Source organism: Gorilla gorilla, chromosome 5 (genome assembly GCF_029281585.2).
Source record: "Gorilla gorilla gorilla isolate KB3781 chromosome 5, NHGRI_mGorGor1-v2.1_pri, whole genome shotgun sequence".
Lineage (NCBI taxonomy): Eukaryota > Metazoa > Chordata > Mammalia > Primates > Hominidae > Gorilla > Gorilla gorilla.
In genome coordinates this window covers 60,752,902-60,773,334 of record NC_073229.2, presented here as the reverse complement: position 1 = coordinate 60,773,334, position 20,433 = coordinate 60,752,902, and the positions used below count along the sequence as shown (strand labels likewise).

Sequence of the window (20,433 nt, the reverse complement as noted above, 5' to 3'; positions counted from 1 at the left end):
CATTTCACCTAGAGCTCCCAGCACTGGGCCCAGTCATCCCGAGCATGCTGACTGTTCATTTATCAGTCAATAAACTGTTAACGTTCATGCCACGGGGAAAAATAGTTAAGAGGACATTACTTCCGTAGAAGGCAAAGATAAATCCCTTAAGCACAAGTTCAAATGGCGCATGCGTAAACGCTACGCAACCGCAGCGATGAAGGTTACTGCCTATCGAGGCACGACGCAGATCAATCCGAGGCGCAGCTAACCCCCTCAGAGCAAGTTCGCGGCACCCGACGCCCCTCCCCTTTTCCTCTGGCCTCCCCTGACGGAAGCGGAAGCGGCACTCGCGCACACTAGTCGTCTGGCTCTCTGACTCCGGAAGCTGCGCTCCTTCACCCTCCTCGTTGGTGTCCTGTCACCATGGCGCTGGCTGTCTTGCGGGTCCTGGAGCCCTTTCCGACCGAGACACCCCCGTTGGCAGTGCTGCTGCCACCCGGGGGCCCGTGGCCGGCGGCGGGGCTGGGCCTGGTGCTGGCCCTGAGGCCTGCAGGGGAGAGCCCGGCAGGGCCGGCGCTGCTGGTGGCAGCCCTGGAGGGACCGGACGCGGGCACCGAAGAGCAGGGTCCCGGGCCGCCGCAGCTACTGGTTAGCCGCGCGCTGCTGCGGCTCCTGGCACTGGGCTCCGGGGCCTGGGTGCGGGCGCGGGCGGTGCGGCGGCCCCCGGCGCTAGGTTGGGCACTGCTTGGCACCTCGCTGGGGCCTGGGCTCGGACCGCGAGTCGGGCCGCTGCTGGTGAGGCGCGGAGAGACCCTCCCAGTGCCCGGACCGCGGGTGCTGGAGACGCGGCCGGCGTTGCAAGGGCTGCTGGGCCCAGGGACTCGGCTGGCTGTGACTGAGCTCCGCGGGCGGGCCAGACTGTGCCCAGAGTCTGGGGACAGCAGTCGGCCCCCACCCCCGCCCGTGGTGTCCTCCTTTGCGGTTTCTGGCACAGTGCGGCGACTCCAGGGAGTTCTGGGAGGGACTGGAGATTCACTAGGGGTGAGCCGGAGCTGTCTCCGTGGCCTTGGCCTCTTCCAGGGCGAATGGGTGTGGGTGGCCCGGGCCAGAGTGTCATCGAACACTTCACAGCCGCACTTGGCCAGGGTGCAGGTCCTAGAACCTCGCTGGGACCTCTCTGATAGACTGGGACCCGGCTCTGGACAGCTGGGAGAGCCCCTCGCTGACGGACTGGCGCTTGTCCCTGCCACTTTGGCTTTTAATCTTGGCTGTGACCCCCTGGAAATGGGAGAGCTCAGAATTCAGGTAGGATAAAGGATTGGGGTCAGGAGTGCTTCCTCTTCCTTATACCTTCTTCTCTGTCTTAGGTAAATTGGAAGATTTAGGACTCGTGCCCCATATCATCCCGGACTTTGAACATAATGTTTCTAGCCGGGCGCGGTGACTCACGCCTGTAATCCCAGCACTTTGGGAGGCCGAGGCGAGCGGATCACTTGGGGTCGGGAGTTCGAGACCAGCCTGACCAACATGGAGAAACCCCGCCTCTACTAAAAAAATGTAAAATTAGCCGGGCATGGTGGTGCATGCCTCTAATCCCAGCTACTTGGGAGGCTGAGGCAGGAGAATCGCTTGAACCTGGGAGGCGGAGGTTGCGGTGAGCCGAGATCGCGCCATTGCACTCCAGCCTGGGCGATAAGAGTGAAACTCTGTCTCAAAAAAAAAAAAAAGCATAATGTTTCTTAGCCTCATTTATCTATTTTCTTTTTCTTTCTTTCCTTTTTTTTTTTTTTTTTTGAGATGGAGTCTTGCTCTGTCACCCAGGCTGGAGTGTGGTGACGCGATCTCGGCTTACTGCAACCTCCGCCTCCCAGGTTCAAGCGATTCTCCTGTCCCAGCCTCCTACTACTGGCTCGCGCCACGACGCCCGGCTAATTTTTGTAATTTTTAGTAGAGACGGGGTTTCACCGTATTGGTCAGGCTGGTCTCGAACTCCTGACCTCAGGTGATCCAACCAAAGTGTTGGGATTACAGATGTGAGCCACCACACCCGGCCTATTGATCCATTTTCTGTAATCAAAATATCATAAGCCTCCATAATGTAGTGGGGCATACAAAAGACTTTCATCCATTCAGGTGAAAGGTGAAGTTTGGGTGTGGTGGTGCATGCCTGTAATCCCAGCTACTTGGGAGGCTGAGGCAGGAGAATTGTTTGAACCTGGGAGGTGGAGGTTGCAGTGAGCCCAGATCACACCACTGCACTCCTGCCTGGACGACAGAGCGAAATTCTGTGTAAAAAAAAAAAAAAAAAAGGTGAGGTTTCAGATGTGTATGTTAATCTACTCAATCTAATTAGTTTATTGAATTGCTACAATGTATTCAGTATTGTGCTTTATAATATGGAGGATGATGTCTCTGTGCTTTTCTCATTCTTATCCTTGACTTCAAATTGTTTCCTATTATTCTAGCCTCATCTGTTAAAATCCTACCCTCCTTTCCCTCAAGAGCCATCTAAAGATGACACCCTTGTCACAAAGCCTTTCATGATCTCACAGCCACGAATTTAGAACTTCCTCCTATAGCATTTTCTATCTTTTTTATGGCATTTATTTTATTCTATCTTGTTATGATTACATAATCTGTTTAATCCCCAATTATATATTGTAAATACCTTGAAGGAAAGGAGTCTTTATTATCTTTGGTGCCTGGTGTTTAATTTTAATATTTTACTAAATACATCCAAGGAAAGTTTTTGGTTTCTGCCTTTACTTCAAGAAGAAAGTTGTAGAACAGATAATAGTTGTTCCATTTCCATGGGTTACTGAGTAAAGACGCACCAGTTCACCATAACAGACATAAGAGTGACAAAAAAAAGCCTTCATTGTGTAAAAAAAAAAAGAAGGCCAGGTGCAGTGGCTCATGCCTGTAATCCCAGCACTTTGGGAGGCTGAGCCAGGCAGATCACTTGAGGTCAGGAATTCGAGACCAGCCTGGCCTACATGGTGAAACCTCATCTCTACTAAAAATACAAAAATCAGCCCAGTATGGTGGTGCACACCAGTAAACCCAATAACTGGGGAGGCTGAAGCAGGAGAATCGCTTGAACCTGGGAGGTGGCAGTTGCAGTGAACCCAGATCACACCACTGCACTCCAACCTGGGCGACAGAGCAAGACTCTGTCTCAAAAAAAGAAAAAAATGAAAGTTGTGTTTAGGGGGACAAATACAGTATAGTGTTTAATTAAGGACCTGGATATATGGTTTAGATGGTGCTGTCTAATATGGAAGCCACCAGCCACTTTGTGGCTTTTTAAATTTTTAAATTTAGTTAAAACTAAATAAAGTAAGCCTGGCTAACATGGTGAAACCCCATCTCTATTTTTAAAAATACAAAAATTAAATCCCAGCACTTTGGGAGGCCAAGGCAGGCAGATCACAAGGTCAGGAGATTGAGACCATCCTGGCTAACACGGTGAAACCCCGTCTCTACTAAAAATACAAAAAAAAAAAAATTAGGTGTGGTGGCACATGCCTGTCATCCCAGCTACTCTGGAGGCTGAGGCAGGAGAATCCCTTGAACCTGGGAGGTGGAGCTTGCAGTGAGCCGAGATGGTGCCACTGCACTCCAGCCTGGGTGACAAGCGAGACTCCATCTCAAGAAAAAAATAAAACCCACAAAAATTAGCCAGGCATAGTGGTGCACATGCCTATAGTCCCAGCTACTCAGGAGGCTGAGGCACAAAGAGAATCATTTGAACCCAGGAGGCAGAGGTTGCAATGAGCCGAGACTGTGCCATTGCACTTCATCATGGGCGACAAAGTGAGACTAAGTCTCAAAAAAAACAAAAACAAAAAACTAAATCATGTTTTTTAGTTGCTTTAGCTACATTTCTTTGTTTTTGTTTTGTTTTTATCTTTTTAGCCACATTTCAAGTGCTCAATAGCACATGCAGATATAGACTATTCCATTGTAGAGAGTTCTACTGGGCAATACTAGAGTAGCCAGTTAATACTTTGGGATGTCAGGTAGAGATACATGTGAAATACATGTGAAAGGGAGTGGATGTAGGTTTCCTCCTGAATGGAGGAAAAACTACTGGGGTACTCAAGAGTAGAGCTCATTGAACCAACCAACGACTGAACCAACGCTTTCAGCTTTTCCCACAGCCTGAATTCAGTTTCCCCACTAATGACCACTTAATGTTAATCCCCGTGGATGCCTGGTGTCACTAATAGGTCTTGTGGGAATAAATGTCTTTACCATTTCACTGGCTCTGGGCCAAGTTGAAGGTGCCACAGAAAGGTTATCTTTACTGAGAAAATTTTTTGGAGCCAGAGTCGGGATAGGAGTTGATATTCTCTTCCTGGTACCCATTAGAGGGAGAGGTTTTCAGGTCTGCTACCTCAGGCCCCACCTTCCACAAGCCTTGTGGTTATGGGAAAGACAGGATGGAAATAGACATGTTGGCTGCTGAGAGACAGGTTAGAGCCTGCCCCCTTAGGAGAAGGTTATAACATGGTGGTTATTTCTCTAATAGAGGTACTTGGAAGGCTCCATCGCCCCTGAAGACAAAGGAAGCTGCTCATTGCTGCCTGGGCCTCCATTTGCCAGAGAGTTACACATCGAAATTGTGTCTTCTCCCCACTACAGCACTAATGGAAATTATGACGGTGTTCTCTACCGGCACTTTCAGATACCCAGGTTAGCTACCTAACCTTTTAAGGAGGATAGCTTCTCACCCTCATTACATTCCTCCTATCCCATGCCTTAGAACCAAGTACCCCAGAGGCCCTGGTTAAAAGAAGCCACATTTGCGGCTGGGTGCTGTGGCTCACGTCTGTAATCCCAGCACTTTGTGAGGCTGAGGTGGGTGGATCATGAGGTCAGGAGATCGAGAGCATCCTGGCTAACATGGTGAAACCCCGTCTCTACTAAAAATACAAAAAAAAAATTAGCCGAGTGTGGTGGCGGGCGCCTGTAGTCCCAGCTACTTGGGAGGCTGAGGCAGGAGAATGGCGTGAACCCGGGAGGTGGAGCTTGCAGTGAGCCGAGATCGCACCACTGCACTCTAGCCTGGGCGACAGAGCGAGACTCCGTCTCAAAAAAACAACAACAACAACAACAACAAAAAAAAACAACACCACATTTTAGACAGATTGTGGTAGGCGCCTCTTGGTATATCAGGGAGACCACAGAAGAGAAATCTGAACCATGAGGTTAATTTGGACATTCCGAACAGAGACACCTGTGATTAAAGAGGGCTCCAAAAGAGCCAGGATCCTGCTCTGCCACTCATCTGTCTCTGGTCCCCCTTTCTAGTCTCTCCACCATTTCCCCTAGCTCATCCTAAGACTGACTTGTTCCTTGGAGAACTACGTGGGATCTCTGGGTGGGCAGTAGACTCAAGAAGTAGTCTGCATGTCGGGGGTGGACATGTGGTAATGAACACATGCTCATTACTCCCACTGTGACCTGACCAGGGCCACTGCTGTGTTGCAGGGTAGTCCAGGAAGGGGATGTTCTATGTGTGCCAACAATTGGGCAAGTAGAGATCCTGGAAGGAAGTCCAGAGAAACTGCCCAGGTATGCAGCTGCCTTCTGTCCTATAGCTGGGATTTGTAACCTGGGTGCATGAGTTCTACAATCCCCTCCCTGCAAATCATGTGTAATTTGTGCCCAAGAGGATTTCGTTGTCATGTACTTTGTGTGTGCATGTGTGTGTGTAACAGGACCTTGCTCTGTTACCCAGGCTGGAGTTTAGTGGTGCAAACACAGCTCACTGCAGCCTCTACCTCCATGGCTCAAGCAATCCTCCCACCTCAGCACTGCCCCTGCCCCAGTAGCTGGGACTACAGGTTCGCATCACCACGCCCAGCTATTGGTTTTTGTATTTTTAGTAGAGATAGGGTTTCGCCATGTTGACCAGGCTGGGCTCGAACTCTTGAGCTCAAGTGATCTGCCTGCCTTGGCCTCCCAAAGTGCTGAGATTACAGGTGCGCGCCACTCACCCCCAGCCTGTGTACATTTTTTTGGAGAGAAAATTCACCTGTCCTTCAGTTCCCAAACAAGTGTATGACTGAAGAAAGGTTAAGAACCAGTCAGGTATGGTGGTGCATACTTATAATCCCAGCTACTCAGGAGGCTGGGCAATATAGCTAGACACTGTCTCAAAAAACAAGCAAACTAAAAGAACCACTCCCTGCTGGCTTTGGGAGGTGTTTATCCTCAAACTGACTGGTGGCCCTATGTAAAGCAAAGCACTAAGAAGAGTTTAGGCCAGGTGTGGTGGCTCACGACTGTAATCCCAGCACTTTGGGAGGCTGAGGCAGGCAGATCACTTGAGGTCAGGAATTCAAGACCAGCCTGGCCAATATGGTGAAACCCTGTCTCTACTAAAAATACAAAAATTAGCCGGGTGTGATGGTGGGCGTCTGTAATCCCAGCTACTCAGGAGGCTGAGGCGGGAGAATCACTTGGACCTGGGAGGCAGAGGTTGCAGTGAGCCCAGATCGCGTCACTGCTCTCCAGCCTGGGTGACACAGCAAGACTCCATCTCAAAAAATAAATAAATAGGTAAAATTTAAATTTTTTTCTTTTTAAAGAAGAGTTTAATGGCCTAAACCAAGACGGGATTCCTTCCTTTCCATTCTCAGCCTTGGTGTTGTTTGGACGAAGACTTGGGCCATACCATCCATATCTCAACGTAAGGATATATAGGCTCTGATTTCTGCCTTAACTACGGAGTGTGCACAAACTACTTCTCAATCCTATCTCTGAAAACAGGAGAGGGATTTCTATTTTTTTTTTTTTTTTTTTTTTTTTTGAGACAGAGTCTTGCTTTGTTGCCCAGGCTGGAGTGCAGTGGCGTAATCTTGGCTCACTGCAAGCTCCGCCTCCCGGTTTCATGCCATTCTCTTGCCTCAGCCTCCCAAGTAGCTGGGAATACAGGTGCCCACCACCACGCCCGGCTAATTTTTTGTATTTTTAGTAGAGATGGGGTTTCACCGTGTTAACCAGGATGGTCTCGATCTCCTGACCTTGTGATCCGCCCGCCTCGGCCTCCCAAAGTGCTGGGATTACAGGCGTGAGCCACCGCACCCGGCCAGGGATTTCTATTGTTTTTGAGAGGGCTACCCTGTCCTATCAACAGAGAATGAGAAATAGAGCATAACCGAGCCAAGAACCCAAAATAAGGAATCCAGCTTTTCTCCTCTTGTTGACTCTGACCACAGAGGTTCCATGTAAAATGGTGAGGCAAAGAATTGAGACACTGCTTTAGCCTTATGTGTAGGGAGGAAAACGTATAGCCCTGTATCCCAGCATTCCCTGTATTCTGGACTCATTTCCTGTAGCAGTTTACTGGAAGGAGAGCACAGCTGATAGATGCACTAACTCATACATGAGAGCCTTCATGTCCAAGGTCTGTGGCATAGCCAGCCTGGGTCCTCTGCCAGGAGAGAGAGTCCTTGTTTGGAGTGCCTGATTCATCCCTGGTCAATATCCAGTGCTTGGTTCTGGCCAGTGCTCAGTACCCCCAGTCTCAGGGTGGTGGTGCCCTGTGGAACCCCATTTAGGCTCCATGTCACCTCTTCGAGGTTTTCCAAATTAAGTCCACGAGTCTGGTGGAAAATGCCAGGCTGGCACTTAGCAGTCACTTCCCACCTCTCTCTCCTATCATAAATTTAGCAAACGTCTTTGAGCTAGCTTTCAGTAGGAAAACTACAGAATGCCCACTCTTTGTACTTTCAAAGGAAAATAGGCACTAGAACCTCATGAGACAGGCTGGCAAGCCAGTTCTGTTCCTGAACTTCTATTGTCTCAACTCTGTAGAACCCTGCTTTCCTCCTGAGTGCCGAGCACATAGTTCTTTTCCCTGCAAGGAAAGCAGGGTTGGAGTAAGTGGCCCAATGGGTCCAAGGACAGATACAGATGAGCGTTTTAAGCTGCACTGGGCTTGAGAAGGGAAGCCCTGCAGAAGTTCCTGTGAGCCCTGGAAAGGAATTCCACTGTTGGTGTAGCCTCTTCATCCTGTCCCTGGTGCTCCACTTCCCCAAACCAGGCTGCATGGGAGCCAGCTCCACTATCACCTATCTGGCTGGCTGGAGCACAGCTCAGTGTTCCTTAGCAGTGTCCACATAGGTTCCAGAGCTCTGGCCTTTCTATTCACTGAGGTGGTCCAACCACCCTCCACTGAAGAAGGTGGTCTCTCCCTATGCCACAGTGCTGTCCCCCATCTCATTCCTATGCAGGGCTTCCATGGTGAGTCATACACACCATGACTCAGCTGTTGAGCTTGATCGAGAGCCTAGGTTAGAGGCCCACTGTCACCTATTTATAATTAATTATAGGCAGATTCAGGCTTCCTGATGTTCCAGGTTTACTGTAGTACTTAGAAGAGTTTCATAATACTAACCTGGTATGCTTCCCCCTCCACCTTGCTGCACTCTCACACCCCTTTGCTGCTAGAGAGAGCAGCTTTGAGACTGTGGGGCAGTGTGAGCAGAGGAATTTGCAGCCTGATTGGACCTTAAAGAGGACTAGGTTATAGCCTGACTCTGTCATTGCCTTGCTGCCTGAGGATTAAAGAGGGAAGTAGTTCATGATTTCTTTATCTGGAAAATTGGGTTAGTAGCTGTTCCTGCTACCCATCCTATTCCTCGTTAGTAGGTTGAATAACCCTAACTCACTATGACACTCGCCAACTACTGCGCAGCCCTGGTTATGCATCAGAATTGCTGGGGAAGCTTTCAAAAAATACAGGTGCCTAAGCCCCATCCCAGATCTATTGGAGCAGAATCAGGGTGAGACTGGAGCCTGTGCTTTTTTTCCTTCACAAAGGAAGGAGAAAGGTTAATTTTAAAAACATAAAATTCACACACCATAAAACCATACTTTTAAAGTATACAATTCAATTTTTTTATTCATAAGGTTGTACAGCCAACATCACTGTTTAATTCCAGAACATTTTCAACATCTCAAAAAGAAACTCTGCACCCATTAGCAGTCATTCCCTGTAGCTTCCCTCATAGCCAATGGCAACTGCTGATCTACTGAATAGAATCATATAATATGTGAGAAATGTTTAGTTTTTAAAGTTACACAGATAATTCCAATGTGCAGCCAGAATACAGAACCATTATTCATCAGATGGCATTATTAAGGACTCCGCCTGCAATGAGATTTTGTGGATTATTGAGTAAGAGCCAAGGGACCCTTCCCCCTAGGGTTTTTGGGGCCTGGATGGCTGTATATTTGAGGGGGAGACTGAAGCCAGTAGAAGTAATCAGATGATCCATTGCTTAGTGCAGCAGCAGCTTCTCCCATTGATGTGGGTGGGTAGGCCACATGCCTGGAGAAACACACCCTCTCAGAGCTCTCATGGCTGTCATGGGGGATGCAGAGGGACAGGCATAGCTCTTGCCCTCAAGGTGTGTATGGTCTGTCAGGAAGATGAGAAAGTCCATCTGCATTCCTTTTCCCCACCGTGACTCGGGACACACTCTTGTGGTGCTCTTGTTTGTCCTCTGTGATTGAGAAACCTTGTCCTTGAGGAGGGGGGTTTTTGGACTCTGGATCGGGTTCATTGGGCCTTTTTCCTGCAGGTGGCGGGAAATGTTTTTTAAAGTGAAGAAAACAGTTGGGGAAGCTCCAGATGGACCAGCCAGCGCCTACTTGGCCGACACCACCCATACCTCCTTGTACATGGTGAGGCCCCAAGGATGGGTGTAGACCAGTGCAGGGGGTAGAAACGATTTTTAGAAACGAAAGCTTTTTCCTACCTTTCACAGGTGGGTTCTACCCTGAGCCCTGTTCCATGGCTCCCTTCAGAGGAATCCACTCTCTGGAGCAGTTTGTCTCCTCCAGGCCTGGAGGCCTTGGTGTCTGAACTCTGTTCTGTCCTGAAGCCTCGCCTCCAGCCAGGGTGAGTGAGGTCATCACCCCAGGGTGTGAGAAAAGCCTGCTTAGAACATCCCTGGAGGAGCAGCAGCCAGATGGGTAGTTCCTAATGAACTGGCCAGGGTGGGATTGGGAGGACCTTCCTCAAACCAGTATGTCCTACACAAGGCCACCAGGCCACCAGGCCACTCCTTTCTGTAAGCCAATTCCCAGGCTCCTTTCCTGGGATAACCTCTGTCCTCCAGGGCTGGCTCTGGAGGAAGAATCTCCAGCAGGGGCATCTGTTTCTGAGACTGCCCTTCCCCTTGGGGATCTCACTGGCCATCCTGCACTTTACTGCCCTGGCCCTGAAGGACACAACTCCTCATACCAGTGGCCCAGGTGTGGATGCAGATCCCCACCTCAATGCCACCACAATGTCTCTCAATACCATTCAGACCAGTCATAACAGTTGAGGTTTTATTGGCAGCACAGCAATGCCAAAGGGAATTAATTAGTCTTCGGCTGTTGGATATGCTGGATGCCCCGGCCAGAGCACCACAGGTGGTGTGGGAGACACAGCCTCACTACATGGGGACAGCCCTGGCCTGGGGTCAGGGAGTCTCAAGGAGAGAAAAACAGGGTATCTGCTTTCTAGATCTAAGGGATCCTGTGTTACTGGGGACTCTAATGTTTGGGCAAAATGAAGGAGACGAATGTCTGTTCTCTGGTTGCAGGGGTGCCCTGCTGACAGGAACTAGCAGTGTCCTTCTACGGGGCCCCCCAGGCTGTGGGAAGACCACAGTAGTTGCTGCTGCCTGTAGTCACCTTGGGCTCCACTTACTGAAGGTGAGGGTCTCTGGAGAGTAGAACCCCAGCTACTTCCCCTCCCCAGCTCATGTTCTCCCTCTCTGCTGCTTCCTCTCCCCTCCCTCCTCTGTCTACTCACAGGCCCTAGCACTTCAGCCCAGTGGGTCAGGCATATTCCCATGATGCTGAGCTATGGAGAGGTACTTTCAAGGAGGAGGGAGTTGCAAGATATTGGTGGACAGTCCAGGGAATGGGATAGGGTAAAAAAGAGGTAGGACTTGGCCAGGGTACCTTCCCCGTCCCTGCCCTCCAGAGAAAAAGAATGGCCCACATCTTCCACCTCCTCCTCCCCTGATTCTCCTGCCCCTGTCATGCTTGCCTCTTGCTCACAGACCCATTGGGATCCCCTCCCCAGGTGCCCTGCTCCAGCCTGTGCGCAGACAGTAGTGGGGCTGTGGAGACAAAACTGCAGGCCATCTTCTCCCGGGCCCGCCGTTGCCGGCCTGCAGTCCTGTTGCTCACAGCTGTGGACCTTCTGGGCCGGGACCGTGATGGGCTGGGTGAGGATGCCCGTGTGGTGGCTGTGCTGCGTCACCTCCTCCTCAATGAGGACCCCCTCAACAGGTACTTATACAGAGCTGGGCCTGTCAAAGTTGGGGGGGGCCGGCTGGGCGCGGTGGCTCACACTTGTAATCCCAGCACATTGGGAGGCCGAGGCAGGTGGATCACCTGCCTTGATCAGGAGTTCAAGACCAGCCTGGCCAACATGGTGAAACCCTGTCTCTACTAAAAATACAAAAATTAGCTGGGTATGGTGGCGGGTGCCTGTAATCCAGGCTACTTGGGAGGCTGAGGCAGGAGAATCACTTGAGCCCAGGAGGCGGAGGTTGCAGTGAGCCAAAATCGCACCATTGCACTCCAGCCTGGGCGACAAGAGCAAGACTCAGTCTTAAAAAGAAAAAAAAAAGCGGGGGTGGGGGGGCCAGCCCTCCTACTTTTCAGCCTTTCAGCCCTCCCTTCTCTCACCCCTCAGTGGCTTCTCAGTCATCTCCCATCCATTTGGCTGCCCTCTAGACAGCCCTGAGCTCAGTGTCTTTAGAGGGATCCAGAGGGAAGAGTCTGTGGCCTAGCATTTCTTGGGGAACACTCAGTTAAAGAAAAAGCCTCTGCCCTCAATGTGATGAGGGAAACACAGTTCCCCCATATAGGAACTGGGGTAGATGCTCATCTCCCTACCCCATCCTAGCACCCACCTCACTTCCCTGCCCTTCTGTGCCGACTTTGGGACAAGGCAGTCCACAGGAGCTGCCAGCCATGTTCTCACCCTCAGTGCCCACTCCTCTGTCTGCAGCTGCCCTCCCCTCATGGTTGTGGCCACCACAAGCCGGGCCCAGGACCTGCCTGCTGATGTGCAGACAGCATTTCCTCATGAGCTCGAGGTGCCTGCTCTGTCAGAGGGGCAGCGGCTCAGCATCCTGCGGGCTCTCACTGCCCACCTTCCCCTGGGCCAGGAGGTGAACTTGGCACAGCTAGCACGGCGGTGTGCAGTGAGTATCAAGGGAGAGTACTGGCCCTCCCTAGGAGGTCCCTGGCTTTTGTTACAAGAACTCAGTCCTGTTGCCTTGTGAGTGAGAGTAGAAAACCCAGCCCGAGCGCCGTGGCTCACGCATGTAATCCTAGCACTTTGGGAGGCCAAGGTGGGCGGATCACCTGAGGTTGGGAGTTTGAGACCAGCCTGACCAACATGGAGAAACCCCGTCTCTACTAAAAATACAAAATTAGCCAGGTGTGGTGGCACATGCCTGTAATCCCAGCTACTCGGGAGGCTGAGGTGGGATAATCGCTTGAACCTGGGTGGAAGTTGCGGTGAGCCGAGATCGCGCCATTGCACTCCAGCCTGAGCAACAAGAGCAAAACTCCGTCTCAAAAACAAAACAAAACAAAACAAAACAAACCTAAGGCATCAACAGAGGGCCTCTGCTCTAGCTGGGGGACGGTCCCTGAAGGTTCCTGCCTACTGTGCCCTGCTCATGTGTCCTTTCCTGTGGTTCCCTAGGGCTTTGTGGTAGGGGATCTCTATGCCCTTCTGACCCACAGCAGCCGGGCAGCCTGCACCAGGATCAAGAACTCAGGGTAAGAGGACGTGGGCACCGGAAAGGCGGAAAGAGGAAATGGATGTAGACGGGTGGGTGGTGAGGAAGGGAGAAGGGAATGGGACGCTGATGGTGAGGAGGCCTCCCTGTGTTCCTCTTTGCAGTTTGGCAGGTGGCTTGACTGAGGAGGATGAGGGGGAGCTGTGTGCTGCCGGCTTTCCTCTCCTGGCTGAGGACTTTGGGCAGGCACTGGAGCAACTGCAGACAGCTCACTCCCAGGCCGTTGGAGCCCCCAAGGTGGAGACCAAGTCCTTGGAGGTGGGACAGGAGCCCCTCCAAGAGCATATCCCAACCACGCACTTTCCATCTCCTAGATCCCCTCAGTGTCCTGGCATGATGTGGGTGGGCTGCAGGAGGTGAAGAAGGAGATCCTGGAGACCATTCAGCTCCCCCTGGAGCACCCTGAGCTACTGAGCCTGGGCCTGAGACGCTCAGGCCTTCTGCTCCATGGGCCCCCTGGCACCGGCAAGACCCTTCTGGCCAAGGCAGTAGCCACTGAGTGCAGCCTTACCTTCCTCAGGTGGCCAGGGGGCCTGGAAGGGATGGTGGGTGGATCAGGGGCTGCAGCAGGCTGGGGAGCAGGAGGGGCTGCCCAAGAGGTCAATTGTGTGTATGTGCATCTGATGGGTCTCACCTTCTCACATCCTCTCACTCAGCGTGAAGGGTCCAGAGCTCATTAACATGTATGTGGGCCAAAGTGAGGAGAATGTGCGGGAAGGTGAGTGAGCAGGGAGGGGCAGGGCGTCCCATGCTTCCCAAACCCCGATGGCCCCCAAGCCACCCCCTACTCCCAGGCTACTCATGGTCATTCCTAATCCTCCTTTCTACAAGTCAGGTTCCTGCCCAGCTGGGTCTAGTACCTGGGATGCCAGTGCTGTATTGTCAGGCCCCAGTTTCCCTCCCTGCTCTCACCTAACTTCAACCCCCCACAAGCCGAGCTTTGCCCTCCTGTGGGCCCCTCTCTCTCTTCAGTGTTTGCCAGGGCCAGGGCTGCAGCTCCATGCATTATCTTCTTTGATGAACTGGACTCTTTGGCCCCAAGCCGGGGGCGAAGTGGAGATTCTGGAGGAGTGATGGACAGGTAGGGGTCTGAGTGGGAATGAAAGCTGAGGGGTCCAGGGTGGGAAGGATATGAGAAAGCTCACAGCAGTCTTCAGAGTCCAGAGATAGAAGTTCCTGCTGTTTTAGTTCTGAGACAATATAATGGAAGCTGAAAGGGGCCATGAAATTGGGCAGGGTCCACTGAGGAGAATGGGGGCCTACCTGGTGGGGCACACTGGGCACAGCTGAGTGGAGGGCCCTGTTGAGACTGCCTGTAAAGAGAGGTACCACAGGCAGGGGCAGAGTCTAAGGGGGACACCAAGGACTCTTGCCCTTGCTCCCTTCTCTCCAGGGTGGTGTCTCAGCTCCTTGCCGAGCTAGATGGGCTGCACAGCACTCAGGATGTGTTTGTGATTGGAGCCACCAACAGACCAGATCTCCTGGACCCTGCCCTTCTGCGGCCTGGCAGGTGGGCCCCTTGTACTGCTCATCTCCACCCTCATTTTGTGCCTCCTTCACCCCTCATGGCTGGGCTCCCTGAAACTTATACCTATACCTGCCTGTCTCCCTAAAGATTTGACAAGCTGGTGTTTGTGGGGACAAACGAGGACCGGGCCTCCCAGCTACGCGTTCTAAGTGCCATCACACGCAAGTATGCTCTGTTAGAGGAAGACTGCAAAGGGCTTGGGCCTTGGGATGCTTAGGGGATGCATGCAACATGCAGGATGAGCTGGTCAGCACTGGCTTTCGAGGGAGGAGGTGATGCTAACTCTGTTTCTTCCCGTATCCCACAACAGATTCAAGCTAGAGCCATCTGTGAGCCTGGTAAACGTGCTAGATTGCTGCCCTCCCCAGCTGACGGGCGCGGACCTCTACTCTCTCTGCTCTGATGCCATGACAGCTGCCCTCAAACGCAGGGTTCATGACCTGGAGGAAGGTGAGCCACTTGCTGGCCTGAGAGGTCAACCAAAAAGCTAGTGGGGAGCTGGGTGCACCTGAGTCCCAGCTACTTGAGAGGCTGAGGTGGGAGGATCGCTTGAGCCCAGGAGTTTGAGGCCAGCCTGGGCAACACAGAGAGACCCCAACTCTAAAAAAAATGTTTAAGGGAAAACAAAAACTAGTGGGAGACAAACCTAGTCCTGGATTCCAGAGGGAAGATCACTGATATCTAGGAGACCCTGAGCAGGAAGGCACCTTCGCAGGGCTCTCCCCTGCCTGGGCATAGACCACAGCCTCCCCACCTTGTCGTCTCCAGGGCTGGAGCCAGGGAGCTCAGCACTGATGCTCACCATGGAGGATTTGCTGCAGGCTGCCGCCCGGCTGCAACCCTCAGTCAGTGAGCAGGAGCTGCTCCGGTACAAGCGCATCCAGCGCAAGTTTGCTGCCTGCTAGGAGCCCCCCAGGGTCTGGGACCCCGCTCAGCATGGCTGCAGGTACCTTGATAGCCCACAGAGATATCTGGGAAGGAAGGGCTCCTCCTCAGGCTGCTGCCAACCCACCTGGAGGCCACCTCCCTCCAGGAGATCCCAGGGTGCAAAGTGGCATTGAGACAGCAGCAACAGCTCAAGAGACATCTCCTGCCTACTTGCCCCTCCTTCCAGGCCGGCTCTAAGAGAAAGGCCCATCTGCTCAGGAAGAGGGCCAGGGCCTTGGGTTCTGGGGATTGGGCCCTGAGAGGGCTAGTTCTGTGGCTGAAAATAAAGCATGTCCCGCCCCCTACTGGTGTTGTGGCATGAAAGGTTGGAGTGAGAAAGAGCAGGGTTGTGGGAGGAGTAAGCCCTGGGAGAGGGTGGGGGGGTGGGCAGCATGGGAGCCTGATCCTTCTGACATAAACACAAGGCATGCAGGAACTGAAAAAGACTATATTGTTTACCCTTCCGTCTGTGGAACCCACATCCCTGCACCCCAGCTGTAGTCTGCTCTAGAGGCTGGCCCTGGTGTGGCTGCTGGTCCCCATCTTCCAGACAGAGCCTAGCAGTGCCTGGGCAGAGGCTTGTGGGAGCTGAGGCCACACTCAGTCTGTCCTCTTGAGCACGTGGATGAAGTAGCAGGGAATGTAGGTTTGGCCTGGCTTGTAAGGCTTGAAGTCGCCCAGGACGCTGTGCTGGCACTTACCCCCAAAGGCTGCTTGGAGCAGCTCCGTGAAGGATGCCAGACAGTGTGGGTAGTAGGAGAGCCGGAACTTACTGTAACAGAGCCCCCAGCAACCATGAGGACTGGTGACCTCAGCTGCCCCAACTACCGCCTCACCCCCACTGAGCCAAGTGGTACCTCAAGCCAGGAGAGCCATCCTGGCCAGCCCCCGGCACCTGCACCGTATAGTCCAGGGTCACCATGTGGGCCTTGTTGTTCACTATCAGCACTGATGTTGTGACGTCCTTGGTCAAGTCACTCTGTAGGTGGTGAGGCAGCCTGCATTAGCCTCTGTAACCCACCTTGGGGCCACTGGACCCTCCCTCCACCCCACCCCCACCCCAGAGGGCCCCACCTTATAGTAGATGTTCTTCCCTGGGGGTGCACAGCCTGTGCTGAGGATGTGGTCGTAGTTGCGATGATCAATGACCAGTAGGCCCCCTGCCCGCACCATGCTCGCAATGTTTTTCAGCGCCAGCCGGTGCTCACTCTGGTCCCCTGAGCTCCAGGCAGGGGCAGAAAGACTCCATCTGCTCAGGGCCCCCAGCACCAGTCTCCCTCCCATCTCTCCCCTCCCCAGGGGTGCCAGAGCCAAGGCAGAGAGTCTGCTTTGGCAGGAGAGCAGGTGCCAGATGTCTGTGGAAGGGGGCCTCAAGGCGGGGGCCATGCCCAGGGCCACACCCTCTCTTACCTTTGCAGTCTGGCAAGTGAGCGAAACTGTTTCCAAGGCAGATGACAGCATCAAAGCCACCCTCTGCTGACTGGGGCACATCTTTGTCCAGAGTCATCCAGTTGGCTTCTTCGATGACTAGGGGTCAGGAAAGGAAAGAGGAATCAGGGAGGCACGATGGTACCAGTAGCAGCCACCTCCACCAAGTGCAGTCCTGCCTGGGTTTCTTCTTAAGACACACAAGCTCCCCGTTCAGTTAGGGGGAGGAGAAAAGAGGGATCAAGGGAGAAGGAACCCTGGTTGGGAAGGAGGGCTCTGTGCTTATGGGTTTTTTTTTGAGGGGAGGGACAAGATGCCACAAACATAGTTAAAACCAGCTCTTCACACCCGGTGTCTCATTCTGGGGCTTAAGACTTGCTTTTCAGAGAAATGACAGTAATTTTTCTGTCTCCCCGAGGAAAACACAACACTCCACCCCCGCCCCCACTTAAAGGAGCCCCAGGCAGAATGAACAGTGTTCCTGGTGACTGGGCTGGGGGAGCCTGGCTAGACCTGCATACCCCACTTGTCGAAGGCGGGCTCGTGCCGCCGGTTCCAGCGCTCCTTAAGTGCATACTTCAGCATCTTGTCACTGGCATCCACACTCGTCACACTGAAGCCCTCTTCCACCAGCATAATGGAGTCCACCCTGAGTACGGCCAGCGAGGAGAGGCAGAGAGAGGCAGTTAGGGGAGCCTGGGAGGGCCAGGAGGAGACCCTGCACCGGACACTTTTGTCTCTACTTCTCAGAGTCCGTTCCTCTGCCTCCTCTCCCCAGGCCCTCTCCACTGACCTCACAAATCTGTTTCCTATCACCACAAGGCAACTTTTTTTTAAAAGCACCTCTTCAGAGCCAGGCACTCTACAAATATGCATTAATTCTCATGGCAATCCTGAGAGGTAAATAGTGTCATTCCCATTTGAGAGACAGACAAGCTGAGGCTCCTTGAAGTTAAAATACGTGTGCACAAAAGGCAGTAGAACATGGTGGTTTAGAGCACAGGACAAAGCCAGGCGCGGTGGCTCATGCCTGTAATCCCAGCACTTTGGGAGGCCGAGGTGGGCGGATCATAAGGTCAGGAGATCGAGACCATCCTGGCTAACACGGCGAAACCCCGTCTCTACTAAAAATACAAAATATTAGCTGGGCATGGTGGCGGGCGCCTGTAGTCCCAGCTACTCGGGAGGCTGAGGCAGGAGAATGGCGCGAACTCAGGAGGCAGAGCTTGCAGTGAGCCAAGATCGAGCCACTGCACTCCAGCCTGGGCGACAGAGCACGACTCCATCTCAAAAAAAAAAAAAAAAAAAAAAAGAAAGAAAAAGAAAAATAGAGCACAGGACAGATCTTAACCAACCCGGGCCTGTTAGCTCCTTTTCACTGGATGATGTATGAGGGACTTTTACTTTGCTGAGGCCTTACTTCCCCAGTAGTAAATGAGAGAATATCACTGCTTAACTTCATGGGGCTTTGTGAGGGTTTGAAAAAGTGATGTATCAAAAGCTCCTGGCACTGGGCTTGGCAGGTGCAAATGTTGAGCAATGTTAACTGTTAACACTGCCCAAGGCCATCACAGGAGGAATATTTGCAATCTGTCCGTGGCTCTGGCTCCAAAGCCTCAGGGACGCTCACTTTTTCTGCCCACACCCTCACTCACACTCAGTCTCCCTTCTCCGGGGCCTCTCCCTGCGAACCGCTACCCGGACCCCTGGCCTCACGGGGCACTCGCAGTGCCTGTTCTGCCGGGCAGGTACCTGCTCCTGGCCCTGGTGTCCCACCCGTTCCAGGATTGGCAAAGGCCGCCCTGACGTGCCCGGCCCTGTGGTTCTGCGGCCGCGCGGTACAGGCTGAGCCAGACCCCGATCTCATGCAACGCCCCCGGCCCCGGCCTGGGCTCACCCGGTGCCACAGGCTACGTCGAGCACCCGCTGGCAGCCGTGCTGGCGCAGCAGCCCAAGCAGCCATGCCTTGTACTCGGCGGTGCGGCTGCGGGTGTCCCCGATGTACAGCTGCCACACGCGCGCCGCCTCCCCGTCCGCGTACTGGTCCGGGAGCCCTTCGGCCGCCACCCCCAGGGAGCGGGTCCGGTACACGCTGTCCACCATCCTGCGCCGCGCCTGGCTCCGCAGCCACCCGCTCCGCACTTAAAGCATAAGCACTGCTGGCAGCCGACAGCCCCACCTGGCCAATAGCAGGTGAGCGCGCGGACACGCCCCTGCCGGGCTTTGGGCCGGGCGCCCGAGTCTGTCCAGCTGCAGGGAGGGCGCTGCCTCGCAATCCTGGGCTAGGTCCTTTTAACCAGCCTGCGGACCCAGCCCTCTGTGCAATCCCATGGCGGGAGAGGACCCTCGGAGCCCTCTGCCCACTTAACCTGGGTCTCGAGGAGAAGGCGAGAGGGGCCAGGAGAGGCGGGAGCAATGAGATTGCCACTCCATCCCCTGAGATCCGCAGAGCTGAGCGCCAGGCGGGCAGGACTGGACCCTTCCCAGCGAAGGAAGGCATCAGCATATCTAAACAAAGACTGTGCCGCCGAAGTGTGTAGGTATAGTCAGCCGGTGCAGGGAAGACAGGGAGAGTCTCTGGAAGTAAAGCTGGTCTGTCCACCGAAGCCCAGGGGCGGAGCCCGGCTGGAAGACGGTAACACGGTAACACGGTGAAACCTGGCTAACACGTCTCTACTAAAAATAAAGAAAAATTAGCTGGGACATGGTGACACGCGCCTGTAGTCCTAGCTACTCGGGAGGCTGAGCCAGGAGAATCGCTTGAACCCGGGAAGGCGGAAGTTGCAGTGAGCCGAGTGCACCACTGCACTCCAGCCTGGGCAACAGAGCAAGACTCCGTCTCAAAAAACAAAAAGCAAAAAACAAACAACAAAAACCCTCTGCTTTCACAGGAGGCAGGAGAATAGGGTCTAGAGACAGGGAACATAAGGCCAATTCACACTTCAGTTATAACGGGAAATATCCTCTCCATAGGGCGTATGCCCGCCATTAATAACTTTGTAACTTTACTTCATCCTCTTCATTTACATAGGGCGTACCCCAAGTAGAGGGTATTTAAACTCACAAAAACTCTGTAACAGGGCCTTTGAGCCCCTATGCTCATGCTCGTTCCCGCACTGTGGAGTGTACTTTCATTTTCAATAAAATCCTTCATTCCTTTCTTGCTTTGTTTGTGCATTTTGTCCAATTGTTTGTTCAAGATGCCAAGAACCTGGACATCCTCTACCGTTAACATATTTTGGCGAGCCAGCCAGCAGAAAGAGGTAAGCCCAAAGTTTGGGATTCATTTTTCTCCCTTTCCTTTCTGCTCAATTACAGGGTCGCTCTCTTGCTTCTCTCTCTCTCTCTCTCTGCCTCTCTCCTCCTTCCTTTCCAACTTGGGACCCTTGGTGGGCAGCGCCTAAACATGGAAGCAACTGCAGGTTTTTTTGTTTTTGTTTTTGTTTTTGTTTTGAGACAGAGTCTCGCTCTGTCGCCCAGGCTGGAGTGCCGTGGTGCAATCTCAGCTCACTGCAACCTCCGCCTCCCAGATTCAAGCAATTCTCCTGCCTCAGCCTCCTGAGTAGCTGGGATTACAGGCGCTCGCCACCACGCCCGGCTAATTTTTGTATTTTTAGAAGAGGCAGGGTTTCACCATGTTGGTCAGGCTGGTCTCAAACTCCTGACCTTGTGAGCCACTGGCGTCGGCCTCCCAAAGTGCTGGGATTACAGGTGTGAGCCACCGCGCCTGGC

General features: G+C 53.0%; 2 protein-coding genes and 1 long non-coding RNA gene across 7 annotated transcripts; 1 reads left to right on the top strand and 2 right to left on the bottom strand.

Moving 5' to 3' along the window:
• The first annotated feature begins 275 nt into the window (after positions 1-275).
• PEX6 (peroxisomal biogenesis factor 6) lies at positions 276-19,861 on the top strand. 4 transcript variants are annotated; one of them, XM_031012435.3, is made up of 18 exons: positions 278-1,287; positions 4,517-4,680; positions 5,479-5,562; positions 9,582-9,684; positions 9,768-9,901; positions 10,593-10,704; positions 11,081-11,289; positions 12,017-12,212; positions 12,722-12,798; positions 12,923-13,055; positions 13,133-13,338; positions 13,475-13,536; positions 13,791-13,899; positions 14,212-14,328; positions 14,434-14,511; positions 14,657-14,796; positions 15,115-15,292; positions 17,120-19,861. In XM_031012435.3, exons 1-17 carry the CDS (start codon positions 406-408, stop codon positions 15,249-15,251), a joined length of 2,943 nt encoding a protein of 980 aa, XP_030868295.1. In that variant the 5' UTR covers positions 278-405; the 3' UTR covers positions 15,252-15,292; positions 17,120-19,861. The 4 variants fall into 4 exon arrangements, with proteins under 4 accessions (XP_030868296.1, XP_030868295.1, XP_030868297.1 ...); XM_031012437.3 differs by lacking the exon at positions 17,120-19,861 and having other exon boundaries at positions 278-1,023; positions 15,115-15,578; XM_031012434.3 differs by lacking the exon at positions 17,120-19,861 and having other exon boundaries at positions 280-1,287; positions 15,115-15,578.
• LOC134758647 (uncharacterized) lies at positions 8,872-9,847 on the bottom strand. The gene is made up of 2 exons (XR_010134077.1): positions 9,759-9,847; positions 8,872-9,575 (listed from the first exon to the last, which is right to left on the bottom strand). It is a non-coding gene; the product is annotated as an uncharacterized lncRNA (long non-coding RNA).
• GNMT (glycine N-methyltransferase) lies at positions 15,707-18,804 on the bottom strand. Of its 2 annotated transcripts, XM_004044031.4 has the most exons (6): positions 18,599-18,804; positions 17,223-17,350; positions 16,684-16,800; positions 16,348-16,490; positions 16,131-16,252; positions 15,707-16,045 (listed from the first exon to the last, which is right to left on the bottom strand). In XM_004044031.4, exons 1-6 carry the CDS (start codon positions 18,802-18,804, stop codon positions 15,874-15,876), a joined length of 888 nt encoding a protein of 295 aa, XP_004044079.1. In that variant the 3' UTR covers positions 15,707-15,873. The 2 variants fall into 2 exon arrangements, with proteins under 2 accessions (XP_004044079.1, XP_063563210.1); XM_063707140.1 differs by lacking the exon at positions 18,599-18,804 and having other exon boundaries at positions 17,223-17,577.
• Positions 19,862-20,433: the final 572 nt, after the last annotated feature.

Bases quoted from the DNA above. Each gene is read 5' to 3' on its own strand.
- PEX6 (XM_031012435.3), top strand. From the start codon at position 406: ATGGCGCTGGCTGTCTTGCGGGTCCTGGAGCCCTTTCCGACCGAGACA. The intron at 4,681-5,478 runs GTTAGCTACCTA...GCTGTGTTGCAG, and splicing joins CGGCACTTTCAGATACCCAG to GGTAGTCCAGGAAGGGGATG. The intron at 9,902-10,592 runs GTGAGTGAGGTC...CTCTGGTTGCAG, and splicing joins AAGCCTCGCCTCCAGCCAGG to GGGTGCCCTGCTGACAGGAA.
- GNMT (XM_063707140.1), bottom strand. From the start codon at position 17,577: ATGCATATTTGTAGAGTGCCTGGCTCTGAAGAGGTGCTTTTAAAAAAA. The intron at 16,491-16,683 runs GTAAGAGAGGGT...CCTGGAGCTCAG, and splicing joins TCACTTGCCAGACTGCAAAG to GGGACCAGAGTGAGCACCGG. The intron at 16,046-16,130 runs GTACCACTTGGC...GCTCTGTTACAG, and splicing joins GATGGCTCTCCTGGCTTGAG to TAAGTTCCGGCTCTCCTACT.